General features: G+C 43.7%; 1 protein-coding gene across 4 annotated transcripts in view; it reads right to left on the reverse strand.

Moving 5' to 3' along the window:
- Positions 1-27,085, reverse strand: part of WDR11 (WD repeat domain 11) — a 156,148-nt gene that overhangs the window by 53,604 nt on the left and 75,459 nt on the right. For all 4 annotated transcript variants that reach the window (XM_044296331.1, XM_044296330.1, XM_044296329.1 and 1 more), the window contains 6 exons: positions 23,615-23,691; positions 22,693-22,863; positions 19,250-19,334; positions 6,986-7,092; positions 489-564; positions 157-265 (listed from right to left, as the gene is read on the reverse strand). In XM_044296331.1, the coding sequence (XP_044152266.1) occupies positions 157-265; positions 489-564; positions 6,986-7,092; positions 19,250-19,334; positions 22,693-22,863; positions 23,615-23,691 (625 nt within the window). The remainder of the gene's footprint in view (positions 1-156; positions 266-488; positions 565-6,985; positions 7,093-19,249; positions 19,335-22,692; positions 22,864-23,614; positions 23,692-27,085) is intronic.

Consider the following 27,085-nt stretch of genomic DNA (forward strand, 5'->3'; position numbering starts at 1 on the left):
ATTACCGCAGGGCAGAGAGTAGAAGTTTGGAACATGCATGCATTATATAATGGCCTCTATGAGACCTTGTGGCTAAGCAACATCTAATGACTCAATTAGAACAAATCACCCCTAGGTAAAGTAAAAATAATGCCGCCAGCAATTAACAGAACGTACCAAGGCTGTTACAGTAGGGAAGACCTTGGACATTTCCCGCAGCAGGGTACACGTCCTGATATCCCACAATTCCATTGGCTTGTCTTTAAACACCACAACCAGATACTGCCTGGAATACACAAGGACAGATGTCAGGTTGGCATAATCATCTCTTCATGATGTAGGAGCAGAGATTTCAGCACTGCAGCTATAGTATGCATATATCTATGACAGAAAGGCCAGACATCTGCCATGCACAACAGGAAATGACTCGGGAGGAGCAAAAGATTACTGGGATCTTTATTCTTCCACATATCATCTCTGCAGAAGTGCAGCAGTACGGGAGCGCTTACTTGAGATGAGACACTTTAATCATTTCCATGGGTTGTTCATCATTGCCCCTCTCTCCTCTGAAAGCCATAATTCTGCCTGGAAAAAAGTAAAAAGAAGCCAAGAAATAGTCTACATAGGAATGTTTGTATGGTCATGGGAAAGGTTCATTTGGAATAATCTGAGCTATCACATTCAAGAATACGCTCATCTGCAGTAAGGCTGGGATCACACATGCAGTTCTCGGTACAGTTTTAGATGCAGAGTTTTTCAGCCAAACACAGGAGTGAATCCATAAAGAATGACGTAGGGCTCATGCACACGACCGTATGCATTTTACGGTCCCAAAAAACGGATCCACAATAAATACATATGACGTTCGTGTGTATTCCGTATTCTGCGGAAAGGAACAGCTAGCCCCTAATCGAACAGCTCTATCCTTGTCCGTAATGCGGACAATAATAATAATAATAATCTATTTTTTTTGCAGAACGGACATACAGAAACATATACAGTAGTGAATGGGATGGCTTTTTATAATTACACCGGCTCACTGTTGCGCTGCCGAATGTGAGCAGGTAAAGAATGAAGAGAAGGCTGCGCTGGCACTGCACGTGCCTTCTCTTGAACCAGCTGATCAGCGGGGGTGCCGGACCCCTACCGATCTGATATTGATGACCTATCTTCAGGATAGGTCATCAATAAAAAAAATCATGGTCAACTGCTTTAATACCCACAGCGCTGACAGCGTCTCTGTTTGCACTCCCATCCGATCAGACATATATTTACACAAAGAATCTGCACTAGACTAGAGTACATTGTGACCGTGGACTTCACAATTGGTGATGGCAAGGGGGATATTGGCTGCAAAAAGCCTGTCCCTTTTCTGCAGCAGAATACAGCAAACCTGGAAATCCGCACTGCTTTTAACACGATGTGTAACCCGATACTGAAAACTGCACTTACTTGCATTGCACTATAGTTTGCAGGGGATTTTCCGTCAATGAAGTTGCTCCGAGGGCTATTGTTTTTGATCACAGGTGAGATCTCCATTTGACCACACACATTAGATGAATGTCGGCGAACCTACCAATTTCATCAGGATCGGCTGTTCATCTAATGTGCATGAGGGTACCCTGACTCTCCCCCCTCCTGACTAGCAACGGTTTACTCCCCATTTCCATGGTGAACACATGCATGCTCGTCTGAGCATCCATGTGTATCAATGGTTCAGATGGAAGAGCTGAAGGCCAAAGGTGCATTCAGCTGTGCCAGTAATAATTTCAATGTGTCCTAGATGCGAAAATTAAAGGGGTTGTCCCACAAAAAATATTCTAGTTTTCAAAACAGCAACTGGATCTAAATATGTTAGTAATTGCATGAAATCAAAAATTTTGTATAGCCACTGAGCCACTATATTTACTGAAATCTATCTGTATAGCGCCACCTGCTGCTTGCTCTATTTCTAATTTCTTTGTCCCGCTCACTAAGCCGGAAGCGCATGCTCGGTTCCAACCTTTGACTGCCCCCAGTTGTAGCAGAAAGGACATGCCCCATAGCTGCCAGTGCTAAATAAATCTAGCAGAACAACTGGAGCAATGAATGGTGAGATACGGGGCTGGTTCTACCTTTGTTAAAAAGAAACTGCCATGTCCTATATGACGTTGGGTTTTCATTTTAACATTAATCAAGGGGTTTAAATATGAAAAAAAAAAATCAAAGGAAGAGAGAATACTTTTTATAAGTATTGAAAAGACATGATGAATATCTCAGCACCCTGCTAATAAACGCCTTGTTACTGGCCAGTAAACCCTTAGCCCAGGTATTCGGCAACAGTTACTTCATTTCAGCGCCTCGAGGAGTACAGTCTGACATTCTCCGATTTCTGTGCTATGAAACGAGTGGCCTCACAGATCACCTCTGCGCTAAATTATTCACATTGTGAAAGCTGAGTCTGCTGCCAAGAGCAGCGTGAAGCCACAGTGCTTAAAATACTGGAGACAAAAGAAAAGATTTACTTAGTGGAGCAGTCACCAGACTTCAGAGCTCTCCTAATGAGGTCTACATTTCACGTTTCCACTGAGATCCCAGCATGTACACATTATGCCGTTTTTATTATTAAAAGAAATGACAGTCGCTCTTGACATGTGACAATACAATAACTGTTAAAAGGAATCTGCCACCGTCATAGACCTCTGCTACATAACAGATCTTTTGAATGCTGTAACAAAAGCAAGCTGGTGGGCATTCCAAAACAAAAGTGTGTACCAATCTAGTAGGACCATGTGGCCACGTCCACAGATTTTTATTTGTAAGATGCCACAGATGTGGCTATGCGGTCCCACTTGGCTACTCAGGAGCTAAGTGTAGAGTGTGCACAATTGATGTAGTCTGGTTTGTCTTGGCCTGCTACCAGATGCCCTTAAATTGCATGTCCACCCTTAAATATCAGCTAAATAATTCCATAATATCCCTTTTATAGTGGATGGAGCTTTGTTTTTCTGGACTTCCAAATTCTCTGCATGAGAAAATAACCATATAATAAGTCACCACTAGAGGGAGCTTACGAGCCAGCACTGTACATTGAACTCCATCTAGTGGCAGCTGCTGGCGGTCAGTGTGTTACTCTTTAAACTTACGTCTTTTTGACAGTTCTGACTGCTATAAAAGTAGAGCGAAAATAAATCAGCACTCAATTTTGGAAGTAAAAGCAACAGGAAGATAAAAGTTAGAGAGGCACTTTAAGCTGCCCATACATAGTAGATAACTATTTTTGAATGGTGTCATCAGCTGACAATCTGTGTACAAAGACGCCCCCTATGGCAGATGTTGGAAGGAACAAGCACTGGAATTCGACATGTTCAGTTCTTTGCTCTGCCAGCAGATAACAGAAGACGTCCAGCAGTCACGGTCTCATTTTCCAGTTTTGAATTAGCATGAGCATTAAGGCTCCCTGCAAACGGGTATGGGAAGTCGTGCAGAAATTCCACATAAATTATTGTGTGGATTTCTGTACGTTTCCACACCAAACACCATCTTTGTTACTTTTGGTTTTGGTTCCAGATTTGATGTGGCTTCACCACAGATCTCACCCTAACATTGAAAAGGGTGAAATCCGCACAAAGTATTGACTGTGGATTTGAAACTCCACACGACAGGTCAATTTCCACACAGAATGAAAAGTGGATGTGAAATTTGTGAATGCGGCCTAAATGGTCACTGTACTTTAAGCAAACTTTGCAGAAATAAACAGTTTAGGCAAATATTAAATGTTTGCAATATATATTATCAGAGAAAAGTGCTCCTTTCCTCACTTACAAGGCTCTTCCACTCCTCCCTCCTAGACTTCTCACTATAGAAAGAATCTCCTGCTTAGCTGTGTGTCAGTACAAAATGGAAATGGATGCCTATTCTGCGCACCTTAGCCATTCATTTACAGCTTTATTGATTCCGGCAATTTCTGCTGCCATATAAATAAAGGGAGAGAAGCTGAGCTCTGTGATATATAGGTTTATATGGTTTGAAGCAGGATTTCAGAGTAAAAAGCAAATTAAATCCTGAGAGGACTCCTTGGAGAGACAGTGAGAGTCCTGACTACTCAGCCCACACAGTGTCATTAAAAGCCTTCTCTATGAACAGTTAACACTGATACAGGTAAGCTGTCAATCACTGTCTGTTTTCAGGACTCCTAGGCTAGGGCTACACATCGATGCCGCTCGTGCGACAGCCATCGAAGCCAGGTTTGCCGCGCCTGGATTTCTTGCGATGGGTGTGGTGATCCCATTGATCTCTATGGGATCACCGCTAGCAAGCGTACCTATCCGCGACCAGTGTCACTGTGTAGCCCTAGCCTTACTGTCTCTCTCCTAGGAGTCATGCCCGGATGCCAAGGTCTATGCCCTTTTCCGTTGGTAACGGTTTGTGGAATGAAGAAGGATGCGGATGAGAGTGAATTCAGACCTTCAGACCTTTCCAAACGGCGCTGATGCAGAAAGACTCAGGACCAGGATGGTACCGAGGAAGGTAATCTTTACTCAAAGTGCTGTCAACGCGTTTCAGGGGCGAACGGCCCCCTTCATCAGGACAATAAAACTTCTATATACAAACACATCATTTGCCACTGTTCTATTTATGCACTCTGAGCGCGATGTGCAAGGGCAATAGGGGGCGGAAGAGGGGAGGGGTTGGGGGCGGGAAAGCGTGGGGAGTCTCTAGGATACGGTAACCTCCTTCCAGTTGGTTGTCAGCCTATCGTTAGGTTTGTGGGTGGCGTCTCGATCACATGCCACACCTCAGAATGACATGTGAGGAGCGCGCACAGGATCGCACTATGGGGCGGCCACGTGATGTGTCCATGACAGCAATCACGTGATGAATCTATGACTAGCATCAGGGAGGAGCATATGCCGACGATATTATGTATGGGGCACTGTCTATGGGGCAAGTGCAGGTGCTGCATCATGTGCTACGATTGGTGGATGCTACGGAGGGGAGGGGGGGGGGACGCAGTTCCCGACCGCAGCAAGCGTCCTGACATAGCTGTCAGATGTATGTACCAAATCCCGCTCTCGGTCAGCGCAGCAGAAATCACCTGACCATACACACATTTTATATATGCTTCTAGCCTAATGGACTGTGCAGCAGGATAAATATGTAGCTTCACGATAGAAAATCTATTATTCAGATTTTGACAGGCACCAAATGTTGTTCAGTAGGCTGGAAACATTTCTTGTGAAAAACACTTAAAAAAAAAAAAATGTTGCAAAAACAGCTGACGACACAAAGCAATTAAAACATATTTCCAGTTATTCCTCTAGAACTTCTTGTAGCTCTGTGCCTTGGGGTGCACCGTTTTTTTTTATACTACATTTTTATAGCCGTTTTCCCACAGGCTGTGTCCTTTATTGGAATGACTAGAGGAGGTGTTTTCATTCCTAGCTTTCTCAGCTTCTTTCTGACACCCGCCGCTGAGTGTGGCATTGCAACACATCAAACACACGTTCTTATACAACAGTGGGTCCGGACTGGTGAAGCCCCTTACATTTACAGACCTGTGGAGAATCTGGCATAGATTGCCTGACTTAAAGGGGTTGTGTTACATCAGCAAGTGGCATTTATCAGGAAGAGAAAGTTAATAGAAGGCATTTACTAATGTTTGTCCATATTGCCGGTTTGCTGGCTGGATTCACTTTTCCATCACATTATACACTGCTGGTTTCCATGGTAATCCTGTAATCCATCAGTGGTGGCAGTTGCTTGCACACTATAAGAAAAAGGGCCGGCCTCTCTAGTGGCTGGGACTGTGGGAGCTCACGTAGGCTAGTGCTTTTTTTCTAAAGTGTGAAAGCATGGCCACCGCTGCTGGATTAGAGGGTGGTCGTAACCATGGAAACAAGCAGTGTATAGTGTGATGGAAAAGTGAATCCAGCCAGCAAAGGAGACAATATGGACAATCACAATACATTAGTAAGTGCCTTGTATTCACATTCTTTACATAATAAATGCTATTTGTTGTCACACAACCCCTTTTAGGACCTTTTGCACAGTATCTAAGCCAGTATCTGTAGCAAGTCTTCATATTATTGCTCATTCCTGATAACTGCTCCATGTAGTGTGCTGATTATCACATTGCTAAACGCATCTTTTATGTGCCGCCTAAAATCAGTTTGCTGGCAGCACATTGTCCTGTGTAAACAGGGATCTGCTGCCAGCAAACAATGGATCTGTAAGGGGAAGAGAGATCACAGCAGTAATCAGGGGATGAAATCAACCATCAGACAAGTAAAGGGAATGAACAGTTCATTCCCGATAATTGCCTGTGCATCGACCTGTGTAAAGGAGCCCTTAGCATTCATTAAAGAGGTTTTCCACAGCTTTCACATTGATAGCCTTTTATGAGAACTTGCATCTCCTGGCACCCATATCAATCAGCTCACTCATGTGGACGCTCTGTAGTTCTGTACCATTCAGGTAAAAGAGACTGAGATGCAATACCTGCAAGCACAAAATGTATGCCGCTGGGCAAACAATACAGGGGATGTGATGCTCATTAGAGAGCCGTAGCCTACCACTGATCTGATACTGACAACCTATCATAACAATAGGCTGTCAATATCAAAGTTTTGGGATCCCCTTTATTGCCTATGGGAAAATTAGCCAGTATGTCCCAAAGTTGCAATATATAAAGACAAAGAATTGTTGAAATTAGCTCATCATTGCCTTCTTATCAGGGATCAGCAACCTTTGGCACGCCAGCTGCTGTGAAACTACAACTCCCAGCATGCACACTTTTTTTTTTTTTTTTTTTACTCCCATAGAAGTCAAAGGAGGATTCTGGGAGTTGTAGTCTCAGAACAGCTAGAGTGCCGGAGGTTGATGATCCCTGTTCTATATAAAAAAGGCATTGATCAATAAGATCTATTTAAAGGCATCAGACACATACAACACACTCATGGGATCCACAAGTGAGATGTACTGATAGATAACTAGTATAGACCACTATGCTTACGTCCGGACTCACCAGTAAGAAGATCTACCAGCTGCAGCTCATTTCTCGCCAGACCCGAGTTGTTTGGAGTGGAGGTGGCAAAAGACAGGAAGCTTGAGAGACTGGTCCACTCGATGCCCCTGAAAAGAATAGAATCAACAGAACATCTAATCAGATACCAGCACAATGAGTATTGTGCTGCAAATACACAAAGATACATATATGCTTAGATTGGGGAATAAGCCAAAGATCTGACTTCAGGCGACAATCAGTCGGGCCTCATACATAAGATAGTCAGCTGATCTTGTCTACAATGCATGTTAGGCTACAGGTTTTTTCATGTGTATGGAAAGCTTTATAAGTATGAGACCTGTACGGCTTGAGCATCAAGTATCAATACTGAATAAGGTTCTCCTGGCTCTAATGGCTGGGAATGAAGAGATGCACCCCAATACCACACTTGATATCCAAAACCTATAAAAAAAAGGCAACATGTACATCTCCCTACATCTCTGAGCTACTTTCCCGATACACCCCCACACGCACTCTCCGATCCTCACAAGACCTCCTTCTCTCCTCTCCTCTTATCACCTCTTCCCACAATCGACTCCAAGATTTCTCCCGTGCATCCCCCATACTCTGGAACTCGCTACCCCAACATATCAGACTCTCACTTACAGTGGAATCCTTCAAAAGAATCCTGAAAATCCACCTCTTCAGACAAGCCTACAACCAGTGACCCCTGCTCTATACCGCCATGACCAACTTCACCCGCACCTACTGTGTCCTTCTCCCATACCATGTAGATTGTAAGCCCTCACGGGCAGGGCCCTCTCTCCTTCTGTACCAGTTTGTAACGAGTCTTGTTTATGATTAGTGCCATTGTCTGTATTATGTATGTATACCTCTTCTCATATTTACAGCGCTAGGGAATGAATGGCGCTTTAATAATAAATAATAATAATAACATGATTCCCTAGTTTATTGACTGGATAGGGTTACTTATCCAACCCCTATAATGGCCCCCAAAATGCCCAGTCTCCTCACACAGGTTATACTTACCTCGGTCCCCGGCACCCGCGTCGCTTCTGATGCCCACGCGGCCGCTGCTGCATCCCCTTATCACAGGGATCAAAACATCCGGCAATGGGGTGGGGGGCAGCCAATAGCAGGCTGCAACGGGAACGAGGCTAGTTCCTGTCAGGGCCTGCTATTGGCTGCCCCCTGTCACTGGTTGTTTTGATCCACGCAACAGTGAGATGCAGCGGCTGCCGTGCGAGCATCAGAAGCAAAGCGGGTGTCGGAGAGAAAGGCAAGGATAACCTGTAAGAGGACCCAGGCATTTTGGGGGTTATTATAGGGGTTGGATAAGTTGTTTGAGTGTCCAAGTGTCAAAATAACACTGCCAATGTTATCTGTGTACTGTATGAGTGTATTCTCAGGTTATTACATGATATACTATAGGGGGAGGGGACATTAATAGAAGGTTTACCACAGGCCAACCTAAAGTGGAAGGTGGGCTGGATGCCTCTTTTCTTGGGAGCTCTAAAAACTGGACCCTCAGGGCGTGGCTTGGACGCCGAGAGCGATGGCTGCGTGAGTGCACTGCTCCTGCACCTTAGCGACTATTTACAGCATTTCCTCCATCCCTGCCATCCATTCGGGACCAGAAACAACCCGAACGGGTCACCATTAACATGGGTAAATCCAAGAGGCAACTTCCAAGACTCACCAGCGAAAACCTGGAGAAATACTTTGAGAAAGATCCAAGATGGCGCCACCAGCCCTGACTCTGTCGCTTCCACCTCTCCAGTCCGAGCGCGGACCCCTGCACAAGTCCTCAGCGCTGACCCTCCCTCACCTCCTCCGGATTTCTCAAACACCTCCCGCCCAGAATCTCATGCCTACCTTCGATCCCAGAAGACATCAGAGAGGCAGAATCGGGTCACGGGCCTTTTCAAGATGGCGCTGGCAATGCACACCTTTTCCTACAACAGCACACAAGGGGAGAAAATGCCTGGAAACCTCTTCTGACATTCAGGTTGGCAACTCTCTCTTGTCGTCTAACCGTGAGTCCCCTGGTAAGGACTCTCTTACCTTATTCCTCACCTCTGGAAAACCAGTGTCCGAGGAAACTCTGAAGCTGATGCTCCAAGCCCTGAAAGCTTCCATGCACAAGGACTTAGCCACTTTACTGGCTCCCATATCCACTAAAATACAGGAGGTAGAGGACCGTGTGACCCAAAACTGCGTCATCCCAAAATGCAGTCATAGACGCCCATAACAACATGGCAGATAAGGGGGAAGCTCTAAAATTGAAAATGGCAGACCTCGAAGACCACTCACGTAGAAATAATATTACATTCCGAGGCATCCCAGAGGAAATCTCGGGCTCTGTGCTAACCCCATTTATACAAAAAATGTTCCTAGCTCTGCTCCCTCACTTGTCTTCTCAATATCTATCAATAGACAGGGCACATAGGGTCTCGAAACCGAAACACATGGATCCTGAAATCCCAAGGGACACCCTGGCCTGTATTCATTTCTTTACCACCAAAGAAGTGGTGATGGCAGCAGCCAGAAAATTGGGCATGCTGTTCGCCTCTTTTCCATTAACTACGTCTTTATACAGACCTCTCCGCGGCAACATTGCAGCAACGTCGCTCCTTACTGCCCATCACAACATCTCTACGCAACTGCAATATTGCCTACAAAAGGGGACACCCGCTCAAACTAATCATCTCTAATGGTGGGCATACCCACAGAGTTCGCACTTTGCTGAAGACTTGGCAAATCCCTATTGCGGTGCTCGAACCGGGAAAACCGCGATTCACCAACAAACCACAGACAGACCGGTGAGGAAGTCCTTCTTTTAATCATTTACTGGAGACCCTTCCAAAGCCCTTTCATAGACTGACCAGCAGGTCCAGGAACACACGACCACCTTAGGGCATCCTTTGACAATCTTCTTTAGGGCTCATGCACACAAACATATTTTCTTTCCGCTTCCGTTCTTTTTTTTTTTTTTTTTTTGAGGACAGTATGCAAAACCATTCACTTCAACGGGGGTGTAGAAAATAAGGAAGTTACTCTGTGTGCATTCCGTTTCCGTTTGTCCGCATGGCCGTTCTGCAAAATAGGTAGTGCATGTCCTATTATTGTCCGCAAATCACGGTCCGAGGCCCCATTCAAGTCAACGGGTCCGGAAAAAATACGGAACACATCCATATTTCATCCGTATTTTGCGGATCTATAGAAATGCTACGCCCAGCCCATTTTGCTCATGTGTTTGGTGATTAATAAATTACTGTTTCCGATCCGCATAAAATGTGCTGTCCACTGGCACAGATATACTCTGTGTGCAGCGATCTCACCTCTTGCAGACAGATGCCTGCCGTATTAGACACTGTCTCTTCCCTGTTATAATCCTCTCGCATAATGTGAAGAAATCTAAAGGGGTCTTCATATCTGTTAAAAACTCTGCCTCCTTTTCTCCAATTTTTTAGATCGCTGACCAAAGAGGCAGGTTTGTGATTCTGGTATGTACAGTGAACAATGCTGTCTACACGCTTGTGAATATATATGCATCCAATCAACGCCAAATATCCTTCTTTCACAAGGTAATGAGAAAAATCCACAAGGTGAAACAGGGTAAGCTTATCCTATGTGGAGATTTTAACTCCATCTCAGATCCCTCTCTTGACTTTACCAACCCCTCCAGGCACCCTCTCACAGGCTTAGCATCCTTTATCTTATCCGAAGGCCTGGTTGACGTCTGGGGGGCACAGCATAGCCAAGAGAGGGACTACACCCTTTTCTCCCCCATACACTCTTCCTACTCTCGAATAGACATGTTCCTTGTAGACCACACAACCCTCTTTCACACCACAGAATCAGCCATTGGCCTAATCCAGTGGTCTGATCACGCCTACATTACACCGTCATTGGCAGAAAAATATCAGGCCCACCCTGCCCCGATTTGGCGAAACAACTCGTACCTGTTTACCCATTCTCAATCCAAACCCAAGATTTCACATGTCATACAGGAATTTTTCCAATTTAATGTGTGCTCCGTAGATAACTCATTAACAGTCTGGCAAGCCCATAAGGTCTTCAACAGAGGTCTCCTTATCAAATTAAGCCATACGGAAAAGAAAAGATGAGAAAAATAGATTACATTGACCCTAGGTAAAATCTCACAATTGGAAAAAAGTAACAAACAGCGGCCCTCAGCAGAGACCTCTGCTATACTTCAGTCTGAAAGGGACAAATTGAGGAATATCCTCAACAGAGATTTCAACAAAGTATTATGCTCAAGGGAACAAAGCGGGCAAATTGTTAGCTCGTAAACTCAAACAACAGTCCAAAGCAAAAATCCCTTTCTTACTCCACCCACTGTCAAAAGCTAAACTTCTGGACCCGAGACATTGCAGACTAATTCCGCCTATACTACAAAGACCTGTACAATCTCAGAGATGGCACTGATCTTCCAAAAAATTACGAGGGCTTAGTACAAGACTTTCTAGCCAAAGCCCAGTTGCCGAAACTGACCCCATCCCAACTAAATTCCCTGAACGCTCCCATTTTGGAGCTAGAACTCAAAAAACTGCAAACCTCCCCCCAGTGGGCAAGTCCCCAGGCCCTGATGGATTATCAAACGAATAATACAAACACTTTCGAACCTCTCTTACCCCTCACCTATCATCCATGTTTCCACACATCATGCGTCGCATTACCTCCAGACATGTTGATGGCCCTGATCATCACTCTTCCTAAACCAGGTAAACCCGCGGACTCCCCACAAAACTTCAGACCCATCTCCCTCCTTAATTCGGACGTTAAAATATTTGTTAATAGCCAACAGATTAGCCCCTATCCTCCCCCAATTAGTGAAAGAGGACCAAACTGGATTTGTCAAGGGTAGACAGGCATCAAATAACACAAGGAGGCTGTTTAACCTTTTTAATTGTAGCAGAGATTAAAAACAACCCCTGGTAGCAACCACACTGGATGCAGAAAAGGCGTTTGATCACTTCCACTGGTCATTTGCCTTTTCTGTACTTGTAACAATAGTTTTTACCGGCCCCATTGTTAAAGCAGTGCAAGGGTTATACTCTGACCCTACAGTTAAGGTATTTGTCAATGGGGTCCTTTCAGATGCCTTCCACATCACCAACGGGTCCCGTCGAGGCTGCCCACTATCCCCTCTCATGTTTATAATAGCTCCTGAACCAAAGGACTAGAAACCTGCCTCAATCAGAATTCCTTTCATACCTAAGGGTTCACCATTGCCTAGGCTCCCTCCTCCAATCTCCTCCCAAAACTCAGTCTGACATCATCAGATTGTTCCAAACTCCTTCTCTGTTTAAAAACCACACCACTCATTACATATATGACTTAATAGGTGACAAATCTTAGTTTATTAAATCATCTCCAATGTATAATTGGGAAAAAGAACTGAACACTACGTTCTCGGAGGAGTGGGCCAGGCTGGCAAGCTTTATAGCATCCACTTTTAAGTGCACCACCCTATATAAAGGTGGGATAAAGTCCTTCCTCAGGTGGTACTTTACCCCTCTCAGATTGAGTACCATATTTCTAGGTACACCTGCATGTCGTTAGAGGCACTGTGGAAAAACCATTCATGTCAATGGTTATTCTAAGCTGAATGTACCTGCACTCGTCAGATCGCAGGAGATAAGCAGCTTAAGGCTTGGCAAGTACCAGCTTGCGAGACTGGTTGGGAATCCCATGTTCCGTTGACTTCCTGTCTGACCCAGGAAGAAGTACATCAGCGACTTAAAAAGATTAAAATAGACAAATCGCCAGGACCGGATGACATACACCCCCGTATCCTAAAGGAATTACGTAATGTCATAGCCAGACCCTTATTTCTGATATTTGCAGACTCTATACTGACAGGGAATGTCCCACAGGATTGGCGCATGGCATATGTGGTGCCAATATTCAAAAAGGGGCCAAAAACAGACCCTGGAAACTATAGGCCGGTAAGTTTAACATCTGTTGTGGGTAAACTGTTTGAAGGTTTTCTGAGAGATGCTATATTAGAGCATCTCAACAGAAATAAGCAAATAACGCCATATCAGCATGGCTTCGTGAGGGATCGGTCATGTCAGACTAATTTAATCAGTTTCTATGAGGAGGTAAGTTCTAGACTTGACAGCGGCGAATCAATGGATGTCGTATATCTGGACTTCTCCAAAGCATTTGACACTGTACCACATAAAAGGTTAGTATATAAAATGAGAATGCTCGGACTGGGAGAAAACGTCTGTAAGTGGGTAAGTAACTGGCTCAGTGATAGAAAACAGAGGGTGGTTATTAACGGTACACACTCAGATTGGGTCACTGTCACTAGTGGGGTACATCAGGGGTCAGTATTGGGCCCTATTCTCTTCAATATATTTATTAATGATCTTGTAGAAGGCTTGCATAGTAAAGTATCAATTTTCGCAGATGACACTAAACTGTGTAAAGTAATTTACACTGATGAGGACAGTATACTACTACAGAGGGATCTGGATAGACTGGAGGCTTGGGCAGATAAGTGGCAGATGGGGTTTAACACTGATAAATGTAAAGTTATGCACATGGGAAGGAAAAATGCAAGTCAACCGTACATACTAAATGGTAAAACACTCGGTAACACTGACATGGAAAAGGATCTAGGAATTTTAATAAACAGCAAACTAAGCTGCAAAAACCAGTATCAGGCAGCTGCTGCCAAGGCCAACAAGATAATGGGTTGCATCAGAAGGGGCATAGATTCCCGTGATAAGAACATAGTCCTACCACTTTACAAATCGCTAGTCAGACCACACATGGAGTACTGTGTACAGTTCTGGGCTCCTGTAAACAAGGCAGACATAGCAGAGCTGGAGAAGGTCCAGAGGAGGGCAACTAAAGTAATAACTGGAATGGGGCAACTACAGTACCCTGAAAGATTATCAAAATTAGAGTTATTCACTTTAGAAAAAAGACGACTGAGGGGAGATCTAATTAATATGTATAAATATATCAAGGGTCAGTACAGAGATCTATCCCATCAGCTATTTATCCCCAGGACTGTGACTGTGACGAGGGGACATCCTCTGCGTCTAGAGGAAAGAAGGTTTGTACACAAACATAGAAAAGGATTCTTTACGGTAAGAGCAGTGAGACTCTGGAACTCTCTGCCTGAGGAGGTGGTGATGGTGAGTACAATAAAGGAATTCAAGAGGGCCATGGACGTATTTCTGGAGCTTAATAATATTACAGGCTATAGCTACTAGAGAGGGGTCTTCCTCTGGATCAACTTGCGGGATAACAGGCCGAACTGGATGGACAAATGTCTTTTTTCGGCCTTATGTTACTATGTTACTATGTATTATACCCTATCTTATGGTCGTGTCCAAAGCTAGCCAATTTCTGGCAGCAAACATTCTAGTTACTGGTGTACAAATTACCCCTTCTCTTGCATTGGCCATCTTATTCATCTCAGGGACAGGACTCCTCTCAGGTTAATTTGCAGATGTATCAAATCGTTTTTTTTTTTTACACAATAAAAGCACACAGAGCTATGGGGACTAGGTATTGCGGATGTGCTAGCGGTCATCTAGCAACCCATATCCTCAGCTCTATACACAAAATCCCGGTGACAGGTTCCCTTTAAATACTTCCTACAGATATGAGACATTTCTACCGGATACTGTGATGAACCCTGCAATTAGAGATAGCACATGGGCCCCATGGTTGTTAAACACACATTTCACCCCATGACGCATACAACCTGCATCATTCTAGCTGCTGTCCTTCCTGAGTGTCCTCTTGTTACTGTAGTAATTTTAAATTGTGTGACTTCAGCAGCTGATGTCCTCTTCTGCTTCTGTGAATCTAAACTGTTAGAGGAGCGCTGGACGCCTGCGGTCCTTTCAGTCCAAGAATAACAGATTGTACTACTTGATTCCTTATGTTATTGTCTTATACATCATATTGTTGGAATCCATGCTTACCACGTTTTTAATTGAAAAACCAATAAAAAAGATTATTTCTAAAAACTGGACCCCCAGGAACACCTTGAGTGAAGGATGCAAATGTTCACTCCTTTATTGCTGCTCCAAAACCCTAGACCTTCTAAGACTTTACCATAATCTTTTAAAGACAGGAGTTTGAATGGCAGTATTTGGTGTTATGTAGGCACTATTGGGTAGTAATATTTACTGTATGCAAGTATAATTTTGGTGCCAAATGGCAGCATTTTGTGGACATTGTATAAATGTATTACAATACATTGTATAAATTGTATAGTAGCATTTGGGTATAAACAATTTTGTAAATCAATGTATTTCTGTACACTATGGAGGCATGTGAGAGTCTGGCTGTGAGTTGGTTTTTAGCACTGTTCAGACCTTGTTCATACACCACGGTCAGGTTAGTGGTAGGACCCCATGCTTGCTGAGACACCATGACGTGGTGCATGCGGGGGCTACGATATGTTCCTGACTGGAGGATATTGGAAGTTCTCAGCTTTTAACACTGGCTTGAGGAATTAAATCTGTGTTTTGCATGTATATTTTTAAGTATATCTGTAACATGGCAGACAAAATTCACTTCTTTTTATTGAATTTGTAGGTTTTTGTAGCACAGATGGGTAAGCTTGGAAGGAAAAAGCACCACAAAAGGTACTATACACGAGAGTATAAGAGCACACCAAAGTTTGTGCTTTCGATGGAAGCCTGCTTTAACCCCTTCTCAACATCCACTATAAATGTACAGTGAATGTTGGGTCTTTAAAGATGGCGTCTGCGCGGGATTTGAATGGGTACCATAGCCAGGGGTTTCTACCGTTTTACACAGCAGACACCCAGCAGCAGAGTCCACAATCGGAGACAACTCCGTACTTTGTGGCCACAGCATCTGGACGGTTATTTACCAGGAGTGGGGCGCTCCCCAACAACAAGACTGAAGAAGAAGTACAGTTGCTTCGGCAGCCTGGGGTCTTCCGACAGTTCAGAGCCCTGTCAAGTTCCTATCAAGCTCTGCCTATTACAAAGTTGCATAGGAGCACAGTGGTTTAAGCGATCTAGTAATCACAGGTTAAAAATTTAAAAGAATGTAAAATTAAAATCACCCCACTTTCCCCAATCTACAAATAAACAAACAAATAAAGATCATTGGTGTAGCTACGCCTGAAAATACCCAAACTATTTCTTATTTACTATTCAAAGCTTCCTTTCTTTTTTTTTATGTATTAAAATATAAAAACTATAAAAATTTGGTATTGCTGTAATCGTACTGACCTAGAGAATGAAGTCAGCATTTTAGTTTTGCCGCATAGGGACCAATACAAAAATGAAACCCATAAAACAAAGAATTGCATTTTGTTTCCAATTTCATTTAATTTAGAATTTTTTCTAGCTTCCCACTGCACCATATGAAATATTAAGTAGTGCCATTAAAAAGTACAACTTGTCCTGCAAAAAAAAACAAAAAAACAAGCCCTCATGGGTACGTGAAAGAGAAATAAAACAAAGTTATGGCTCCTAAAAGGAAAGGATTAACGAAAGAAAAAGAAAAAAAGTTAAAGAACACATTACCGTATTTTTTGCTTTATAAGACGCACTGTCCACCCCCTAAAAGTGGGGGGGGGAAATGGCCATGCGTCTTATAAAGCGAATACTAGTGAGTGCTTCCATTATGGAAGCGCTCACTAGTATACATTAGGTGCTGGGAGCGGGGAGGAAGCACAGCAAGCGCTTCCAGCACTCACCCTTCTCAGTTTTCTTTGCTGGTGCCGGCGCCGCGCTATGACCTGACGCTGCACGCTGTGCAGCGCGGGCCGGAGAAGAAAGATGCCGGACCCGGAGCAGAGCCGCGGCGCAGGAGAGGTAAGGACGTTTTTTATTTTATTCTGATCTGAGGTCTGATGGGTGTTAATAATAAAGGACTGATCTGAGGTCTGATATTGGTTAATAATAAAGGGCTGATCTGAGGTCTGATAGGGGTTAATAATAAAGGGCTGATCTGAGGTCCGATAAGGGTTCTGACATGGAGGGCTGATATGGGGGTCTGATATGATGTCTTGATATGGGGGTCTGATGAAAAATATATATTTTTTATTTTCCTTCTGTTCCTGAAGACTGAAAAGTTGCTATGTGCTTATGGTTACAATCAAGCAACCCTGTGCCATGGATATGATCAGGGGCGGATTGGTCATTGACCCTACAGGGACATTTCCCAGTAGGTCGATCCCCTGTGGGAGACCTACTCACGGCTTCCAGTCGGTTACATAGTTATCTGATGCTCTCAGCATTGATTAATGCTAGGATTGTCAAGTACTTCTGCACCTGGACAAGGGCCGCAAGTGCCTATCTGAACTCAACTGTATCACCATCCTCAGGACGATGATAAAGTTAAATACTGTGGCGAGGGCAGCAGTATTTTGTACCAGGGTGGATAAAAATCAATGATTTAAAAAAAAAATAAAAAAAATAATAGTTTTTTTTTTTAATTTAAATCGATTTTTTTTTATATAAAATGCTTTTTGAGGAAAATATATTACCATACAAAGGTTATTCATTGTCATCATGAAATAAAGATTATTTTTTAAATAAGTAGAATAAGGCTGTAGATCAAGTTCTGTTTTTCTCCCCCTGGCATAAGGCTGTATATGTAAAAACATTTTGGTAAATAAATTCCATTAATTCATTCACAATGTCATGCTCTTCCAGAGGTTTTTGTAAGATTATTGGGCAGTTTCTCTGCCTACAAGATATTATCACAGATGCTTGGTTTACTTTTGCAATTCTCAAAACTGAATTTGACTCAGCAGAGATCACATGCCTCTTTGTCACAGCAAAAATGTTATAACATGAACAGAGTTGAGAAAAAGACCTTAAAGGATAACTGTCACATTTAGACCCTAATTTAAATTTTTATATGTAGTTATTAATAACATGATATTCCAGAATCAGTTACTATTAGACTGACTTACCCCATATTTAATAAGATTCAGCCCTTAGCAACCAGTCTGCATAAAACTGCAATTTCACTATTCAGTTAAGATGGCCGCCACTGCCTTCACCCTGAGGCTAATCCCGCCTGCCCTCACTAGCCAGTAACAATAGCCCCCCAAAAGTGTCAGTAACCAGAGCCCTCCCCCCTAAAGGGTTAATCTCCTGCAGCACAAAGGGGTCCTCTTACCACATGTTGCTTTCATTTATACACTGAGCAGATGGCAGATATCCCTTCCCTGCTCTGCGCTGCTTCAACTCTGCATTGTCCTAGTCTGCTGAGTGAGGGAGCGTCTGCCAAGCGCAGGCACAGGGAGAAGTGCACACAGCCCAGGCACTGTTATCAGCTAGTGGGGAGGACCTGGCTTAATCATTTACTTACAGTTACTGTCAGTAATGTGAGCCTGCACGCTGCGTGCTCCGTCTATCAACAGATATACGGACCATGCCTAGCAACCCTATTTTAAGCACAGGTAAAAGTAGGCAGTACAGGGAACAAAAATGTGGAATTAAGAGGTAATTGAATACACAGTGAAAAGTTGAAATAGGGCCACCAAGGAGATATTAATCACCACAATCCAATACTCAAAAAAAAAATTATAATATAATAATACGACAGTTATCCTTTAATCCTAACTTCTACAAACCTATGAATACAGAATCAACCTAATATGAAAAGTTGTTATTCTAAAAATCTTCATCTACTTGCATATTATAAGTTATACCAGCAAGAATTAGTCTTTATGTAGAAAACTATGATTTAAATCAAGCCTTACTGACTAGTGATTTAAATCAAATCAACCCTGTTTTGTACAGCACTGTGGTATTTGGTTTTGTCGAGGCAGTAGCTTGTGCAGTGGTATTGGGTTCTGCTGGGGCGGTATTTAGTGCTGCAGGCCCCGCTTAATTTGGTTGGCACTGCCTACTTGTGTTGCCCAGCCTTCTGTAAATTTAAAACCACCTACAACATAGGGCCACTTTCAGGTTTTTTTCCAGGGCCACTTTCAGTTGTTCCCAGTCCGCCCATGGCTATGATTACTTGTCTCACATACATTCCACAATAGTCTGTGAAGATTTTCCAAGAGCGGTAATAACTCCGGATACTCTGATCATCAGCTGTTATTTTGCTTCGTGCAGATGTTCCATATGGACGGCAATATTAAAGAATTGTTCAATCTATGTGAAACACCTGGAAGCGTCACTTCGAGTTAAGTTGCCTCTGATCAGTGGGTCTGTAAGATCTGTGCAATCTGTTTGCTGTGCCCCCCATCACCATACAACTCACCTGACCTCACAAGAATGTATGTTTAACTCCTTGTGTAGCAGTCCACTGGTCAGATTATACACAAAGACTGAACCGTTGCTCGTACCTGTAAAAATCAAGAATTATCTCTGTCAAAGTTCCAGAATTTGAAATGATAAATATACACTCAATATTAATAGACCAGTACTTTAATACTGGTGACCTATGCTTAGGATCAGTGGGGGTCTGTTTCCTGGCACCCCAATCAATAAGCTGACTAAATAAGGGTCTATTCAGACGTCATTAGAATGGGTCAGATCCGTTCAGATACTGGATAGGTGATCAATATAAAAGTTTCGGAAAACCACTCTAACTGAGCGGTGGTCAGGTAAAAGGTATGGCACTGTGTCTGGTAAACAAGGAGCTGGATTCGGCTCTTGAACAAAGCACTGTGATTCCTTTAAAAGAGGGCCTATTGCTTCCACCAACAGTGGCCACCATTACCTGGCTGTAGCCACCACTCCAAAGATTCCACCTCTCCCCCCTTCCTCCATTCCCAAACAACTGGTGCCAATCGTTTGGGCTCCCAATATGCCATTCAGGCCGTGCACAGTCAAAGGGGTGCGATTCTCAACTAGTAGCTGACTGGACAGAATTAGAGCTCTGGTTCACTCCACATTGAGAGTGACACTCCTTTGCATAGTCACAATGGCATATAGAGAGCTGAGACTACTAGCACTGAGGCTTAAAGGGGTATTTCCATCTCACACCATGGGGCCATATCGCCACGATATGCCCCCTTCGTCTGATAGAGAGAGGCGAGACACGCACCGAAAAAATGAGAGCCGACAAAGTGAAGGAGGGAGCACCGTGCATGTGTGGCCACCCTCCATTCATTTCTGTGTTGGCTATTTCCGTCGGCCCTATAGAAATGAATGGGAGTGTACCGCTCTTGCGCAGCCACTGTGTCCATTAACGCCTATGCTCAGCTATTTTCGCCGGCCCCATGGAAAAGAATGGAGGGCGGCTGCACATGCGCGGTGCACCCTCCTTCACTATGCCGACTCAGCTTACGATATAGGTGCGAGTTCCAGAGGTGGGACCCACACCTATCAGACAATAGAGGCATATCCTAGCGATATTCCCCCATTGTCTGAGATGGGAATACCCCCTTAAGAAACAGTAAACAGTGCCAGTATCTGTGGTGCGGTGGCTACAGGCAAGTTATGGCAGTTGCCGTTGTTGGAAGACGTGACTGGTGCTCTTTAATCGACTGGTCCATAGGAACCCTAACAATCTGATATTAATGACCCTAAGGAAAAGCTATCAATATTAAAGTCTCACACAAATCTTTTAATTTTCCTATTCTACTAGTAAAATAAAGAAAAACTACTAGTTAGAATAATTGCTTTTATGCAGTAGTTTCCTACCAACAGCTGAACGCACCATCCTCCTAATTCATTACTGCACCGTCTACTGAGAAAATAAATACCCATCATTAACCATGATATCTACCTCTCCGAATACAGGCTTTGTTTATTAAAAGGCTTCATTAACCGCACATTCTCTGCCTTCACATTACGTCCTGGAATAATTCCAGCATTCAAGTCAGTAAGGCTGAAACATAACTTAAAGGGGTAGGCCGCTTTCAAAAAATAAATGTTAACCTTTGTAGAATGAAACCCTTTGACTGCCAGGGATATATGCAAAATACAATGAGGGGCATTTAATAATGACTTTACGCCACAATAGTGGCATAAAAAAGTTGCAAATTATGGCTCATGTCATAAGTGCACAATAATTTCGACTTTTGAAGCTTCTCGCCACTTTGAAAAAGGGGTGGATTAACGGGAGGAGGTGGGGCTTAGAGAGGCCTGCTAGACTTACTATTACATCCGCCAGAAACTAGCGCAAGTTAAAGCTGAAGTATACGCTAGGGCCTGGCTGGTGTAGACTTCAGTTTCTGAGGCAATGGCCTTTTAATAAATTAGGCACAGAGGGATCGAGACTAGCGTATGGGAACGCCAGTCTTGATAAAATGTCCCTCAAAGACTTTACAAGCTTGGCGCTGCTAGAACATTAAAGCCCAGGTAGAGGTAGCTTATTATAGCTGCAATATTTGGGATGCAGCAGGAAGAGTTACATCCTGGTCCTGTGTAAGGGAGGGTTGGGTGGGAATCTGTTTACAGCCTGTTATGGATATCATGGACAACATGCAGTAATCCCAGGGGGAAATACAGAAACTTTTCTTCACGCTATCATCCCCTTGACCAATCACAGAGGACATCAGCTGTAAATGTCACATTTAGGGTCCATTCACACGTCCGTGGTGTGTTGCGGATCCGCAAAACACACCCGGCCGGCACCCGCTATAGAAATGCCTATTCTTGTCCGCAGCTGCGGACAAGAATAGGACATGTTCCATCTTTTTCGGAGCTGCGGACCGGAAGTTCGGGGCCGAAAGTTCGGGGTGGAACGGGTGTGGACCCTTTTGCGGATGTGTGAATGGACCCTTAATGTGGAGAAGGGGTATATAGTTCTGCCAAAGAATGCAGCTTCTCTGCAACAGGATCACAGAGTGTTTTGGTCTTTTCAGGTTTGGAGAATAGATGAAGATTTGTGCATGTAGACACCGATGTCTATGAAGCCTGGACACCTTAAAATTTGACTTCTTGTAAGTCTTGTGCTCTCAGACTCTGCTTAAGTCAGACTTTTTGCTACAAACATGTTTTTTTTGTGTGGTTTGGTATGATATTTCTTATTGTATACTTTAGGTCTGTTTGTTAAGTGTAAAAACTGGTAGGGAAAGGGTTAACAATTTAATTCATGCTCTGCCTTTCTTCTTTGTAACAAGCTACAATGATGCCTTTTTTTTTTTCTCCCTAATCTAATTCCTCTTTCCAAAGTTAAGCTTGATGGGAAATCCACACCTAAAACCGCAAACATAATTGACATGCTGCAGATTTTAAATCAATTTCCGCATGAAAAAAATCTGCAAAGTGTATATGAAATTTGCGTAATCCCATACACTGAGCTGTTACTGTAATACACTGTGTTTTTTCTGCACACGTATTCTGCAATGTGTGCAGGTGGCCTAAGGGTAGGTTCACACAAAAGTTTTTTGGAGCAGACTTTGAGGCAGATTTTTCTTCAGGTTTTTCAGCCAAACCCGGAGGTGGATCCAGAAGGAAGGAGACATATAAGTCCTTCCTTTATATTTTCAATTCATATGAATATACTTTTGGCTCTGGATGAAAATATGAAAACTCTGCTTAAAAAACCCCCACTGTGAACCTACACAAAGGCTCCATTCACACGTCGATTATCAATACCTCTAAACCTCCTTCCTGATAGCAGAAACAGGGTTTGGAGGACTTCATGGTCAACACCAGTTTAACAGATTACATTATGGTCATACTGGAAATTAAATAAGCAGATGGTTGGTGTCCCTATGAGTTTAAGATACAGAAGTACAGAAGACCTACCTACTGCAAGAAGGGGTTTATATTGTGCGATATTCTTTGTGGTGAGCGGAGGGCACATTCTCACCACAAAGGGCGGCTGTGGCAACCCAGAGAGGAGGCCGGTGAGCAGGAACTTGAGGTGCACTTCTGGAGAACTTACAGACTGCAGAGAGTCGGACAGACTCTGGCCTGCTGTAAAGAAGCAAAGGTTCATAGAGTTCAAGTGTAATCATCAGTCACGTTTTAGGGCTTAAAGGGAACCTGTCACCGGGATTTTGCGTATAGAGCTGAGGACATGGGTTGCTAGATGGCCGCTAGCACATCCGCAATATCCAGTCCCCATAGCTCTGTGTGCTTTTATTGTGTAGAAAAAAAACAATTTCATACATATGCAAATTAAACCGAGATGAGTCCTGTCCCTGAGAGGAGTCCAGCATGAAGGAGCCCAGCACCGCCCCGCATCCTCAGAATCTCCTCCTTGCTTCGCGACGTCAGAAAGTTAGAGAGCCGTAATGTCGCGATGCGCGAGCTAGCGCATGCGTAGTTCGTTGCTTGAGGCCGATGCCAGCACAGGGAAGGAACACTATGACGATACTGCGCATGCGCTAGCTCGCACATCGCGAGATTACGGCGCTCTAGCTTTCTGACGTCAGGGAGCAAGGAGGAGATTCTGAGGATGCGGGGCGATGCTGGTCTCCTTCACGCTGAACTCATCTCAGGGACAGGATTCATCTCAGGTTCATTTGCATATGTATCAAATCGGTTTTTTTACACAATAAAAGCACACAGAGCTATGGGGACTGGCTATTGTGGATGTGCTAGCGGCCATCTAGCAACCCATGTCCTCAGCTCTATACACAACATCCCGGTGACAGATTCCCTTTAATAGCACAAGCAGTAAGAGATGTTGGGAGATGCTCCAACTAATGCCACAGTTTCTTACCTATCATACTGTCAAGTGAGAGATCTGGTTTCCCACAGAACGATAGAGGAGCATATAACATGCATGCACTGGAGCCACTGTAGAGATAAAGCACATATTACAACGTCATGCTCAGGCTAAGAATATGGAGGATCAGCACTGATTCAAATACCATGCAGTGTAGAAGTACCATTTTTTTTTTTTTTTTTACTTCTTCTTTGAATGAAAAATTAAGCAATCCTGCAAAAATATCCTACCATTTGTGCCTACAGCCCCTATACAGACACTAACAGACCCTGTGTGGTCTTATCCTGCAGTCACACTGCTAACTGTTCCCAGGTTTAGTAGATTAGCAAAAAGTAGTGGAAATAGATGAAAAAATGAATGCAACAAAGTCCAAGGCACCGGTAAAATAAAATGATCAAAGCTCTATTCCTGAACGCAGAAATATAAAACAGTGACATTTCAGCAGGTAGGCTTCCCCCAAGATGTGTGAAGAAGCCCTGCATGGCGAAATATTGCCGTTCGATGCTTCTGTGGTCTGAAACAGAGCTTTAAATGCTTTACTTTGACAGTGCCTTGGACTCTGTTCCATACTCGACTTTGGTGAATTCGGTGGAGCTCAAACCCAGGCAAGCACAACTTTCCTTACTCTGGTGCACACGTTAGGGTACTTTCACACTAGCGTTATTCTTTTCCGGTATTGAAATCCGGTAAAGGGTCTCAATACCGGAAAAAAAAATGCAATCCGTACAGTATGCATCAGGATGTTATCCGTTCTATCCCTTGTACAGTATTTGACCCGACAAATTTTTCCGGACAAAATCCCGGAACAATACCACACTTTAATGTCCATAAAGATGCATTAATGCCGGATCCGGTACCAAGTGTCCCGGAAATTGACGCATCACCGGTTCCGGTTTTCCGGTCTGTGCATGCGCCGGGACATAGGAGGAGCTATTTTTTCTTTTGATCTTTATATACCGGATTCAGTATTCCAGATGAGACGGATCCGGTATTTCACCGGATCCGTCTAATGGATCCGGAAAAAAAGAGCTTTCCGTTTGTATACGGATTGCCGGATCCGGCAGGCAGTTCCGTTGCCGAAACTGTCTGCCGGAATCAAAAAACACTAGTGTGAAAGTACCCTTACCTCTGCTTGATATAGTGACAATATGATGTAGTCAGGCTACACAGTTTGTAGTCTGTTACCATGGAGATGTAAGGGAGCTACAGACACATAATATAATTTAAATAATAAAAAAAAAGTCTATTTACAAAGTTGCTTCATTTTCTAACCCATAGGCATTACAACAATAAAAAAGAAAGTTTCTTGCAAAAGTGGACGTTATCTTTAAAGGGGTTGTCCTGCAAAAAATATTCTACAGTTCTCAAACCAGCACTTGGATCTGAATACTTTTGTAATTGCATGTAATTCAGGTTTTGTGTGTGTAAAGCATGTGAAATTTGTTCCAACATTGAGAGAGTTAAAAGGGGTTATCCCATGACAATTGTAAAAAATGAAAATCATACAGTACAGGACAATCTATTTCTAACAAAGCTAGAACCAGCCGTGTACCTCACTGGGATCCAGAGATCTCTCCATTCATTGCTCTGTTAGATTTATATCAAGCTGACAGCTCAAGGGGAGTGTCATTTCCGCTGCAGCTAAGGGGGCGTGTCTCCGTTCTCCCTATCACAGCTCAGGAGGCGTGTCTCAGCTCTCCCTATCACAGCTCAGGGGGTGTGTCTCAGCTCTCCCTATCACAGCTCAGGGGGTGTGTCTCAGCTCTCCCTATCACAGCTCAGGGGGTGTGTCTCAGCTCTCCCTATCACAGCTCAGGGGGTGTGTCTCAGCTCTCCCTATCACAGCTCAGGGGGTGTGTCTCATCTCTCCCTATCACAGCTCAGGGGGTGTGTCTCATCTCTCCCTATCACAGCTCAGGGGATGTGTCTCAGCTCTCCCTATCACAGCTCAGGAGGCAGTTGAAGGATGAAAATGAGCAGGTCAAATAAGTAAGAAACAAAACAAACAGCAGGTGGCGCAATACAGATACATTTTATTGAATAACTCAGTGGCTATGCTAAATTTTTAATTATAAAATAAAGAGATCATATTATACCCCTGTAACTATGGATTTTCTGACAAGTAGACACTGGACACATTGTGAGAAGGTCCCCATCAGGGAATTTGGAGATAACGGCGGGGCATCTGCCTCCCTTTTAATGCAGATGGCCAGCGTCATTTCATACAGACCTACCACCGATTCTTATCCATTTTATAACAGCATGTACTGTACAAAACAACTCTGACATTGGCAACCAACATCATTACCTTTTTCCATTTACACAATCTAGCCATACTGTATGTACGAGTGAAAATATAACATATGCGTGTTATTTTCTTGTTATAACCCTATTATTTTTATTGCCTGCTTAAAACAGCAGATGATTACAAGTATTGGTAACTAAACCTCCTGCTGCTGACAAGAATAAGTCTAGTTCGCCGGCTCCGTTGCATGACAGCTACTTTCCAGCAAGTGCTAGCTAATCAGCGTGATTGCTGTCAGACGAGTGCTGAGACACCTTATAAACGCGTTTTTTGTCGCTTTCTGACAACATTCTTCTTTAAGGACGCAGAGTGGCAGCAATTCAGCAATCATTAAGTGTTCCCCTGACAGCAAAAATGAACAGATAGGTAGTGGTTGTTAAAGGAATTATGAAATCATGTGGAACATCAAGTGCCCTTGTGATACCAGCCTTCCTTTCATGCAGATTCTCCATAACCTTGGAGTCTGACAGCGACAATGGCATATGCATGCCCGCCTGTAAAACCAGTGTGGTCGAGTTGCTGCAAGAACTGCCAGAAAAATCCTATGAGAGGTTCCTGTTGATTCACTGTAGCCCCTTTTCTACATCGGACTGTGGACATCAGGGCAAGCACAATGGAGGCATCATGGTTCAGTTCTGGCTGAATAACACTGATGTGCAATTCTGACCTTGAAACTGGACAGAGCTATGAAAAATGTATTGTGATTTGCGGATTATCCCAATATTGCTTTTTTGGGTACATAGCATTTTTGGAAGCCAGTCCATTAGTAATGACTGAAGCTACCCCACCGCCCAGTCTCCATCATATTTCGTCAGAGTAAGGGCTCGTTCACGCGAACATATTTAGCGTTACGTATACGGGCCGTTTTCCGCGTTCCGCATACGGGCCGTATAGGGAACGATTCATTTAATTGGGTCCGCATCAGTGTGCTGTCCGCATCCGTTGCTCCGTTCCGTGGCCCCGCAAAATTTATGAGTCCTGTCCTATTCTTGTCCGTTTTGCGGACAAGAATAGGCATTTCTATAATGGGCGTCCTGTTCCGTTCTGCAAATTGCGGAAGTCACATGGGCGGCACCCGTTTTTTTGCAGATCCGCAATTTGCAGACTGCAAAAAACGTCACGGTCGTGTGAATGAGCCCTAAGGGTTTCTTCACCCATGG

This window comes from Bufo gargarizans, chromosome 6 (genome assembly GCF_014858855.1).
Source record: "Bufo gargarizans isolate SCDJY-AF-19 chromosome 6, ASM1485885v1, whole genome shotgun sequence".
Lineage (NCBI taxonomy): Eukaryota > Metazoa > Chordata > Amphibia > Anura > Bufonidae > Bufo > Bufo gargarizans.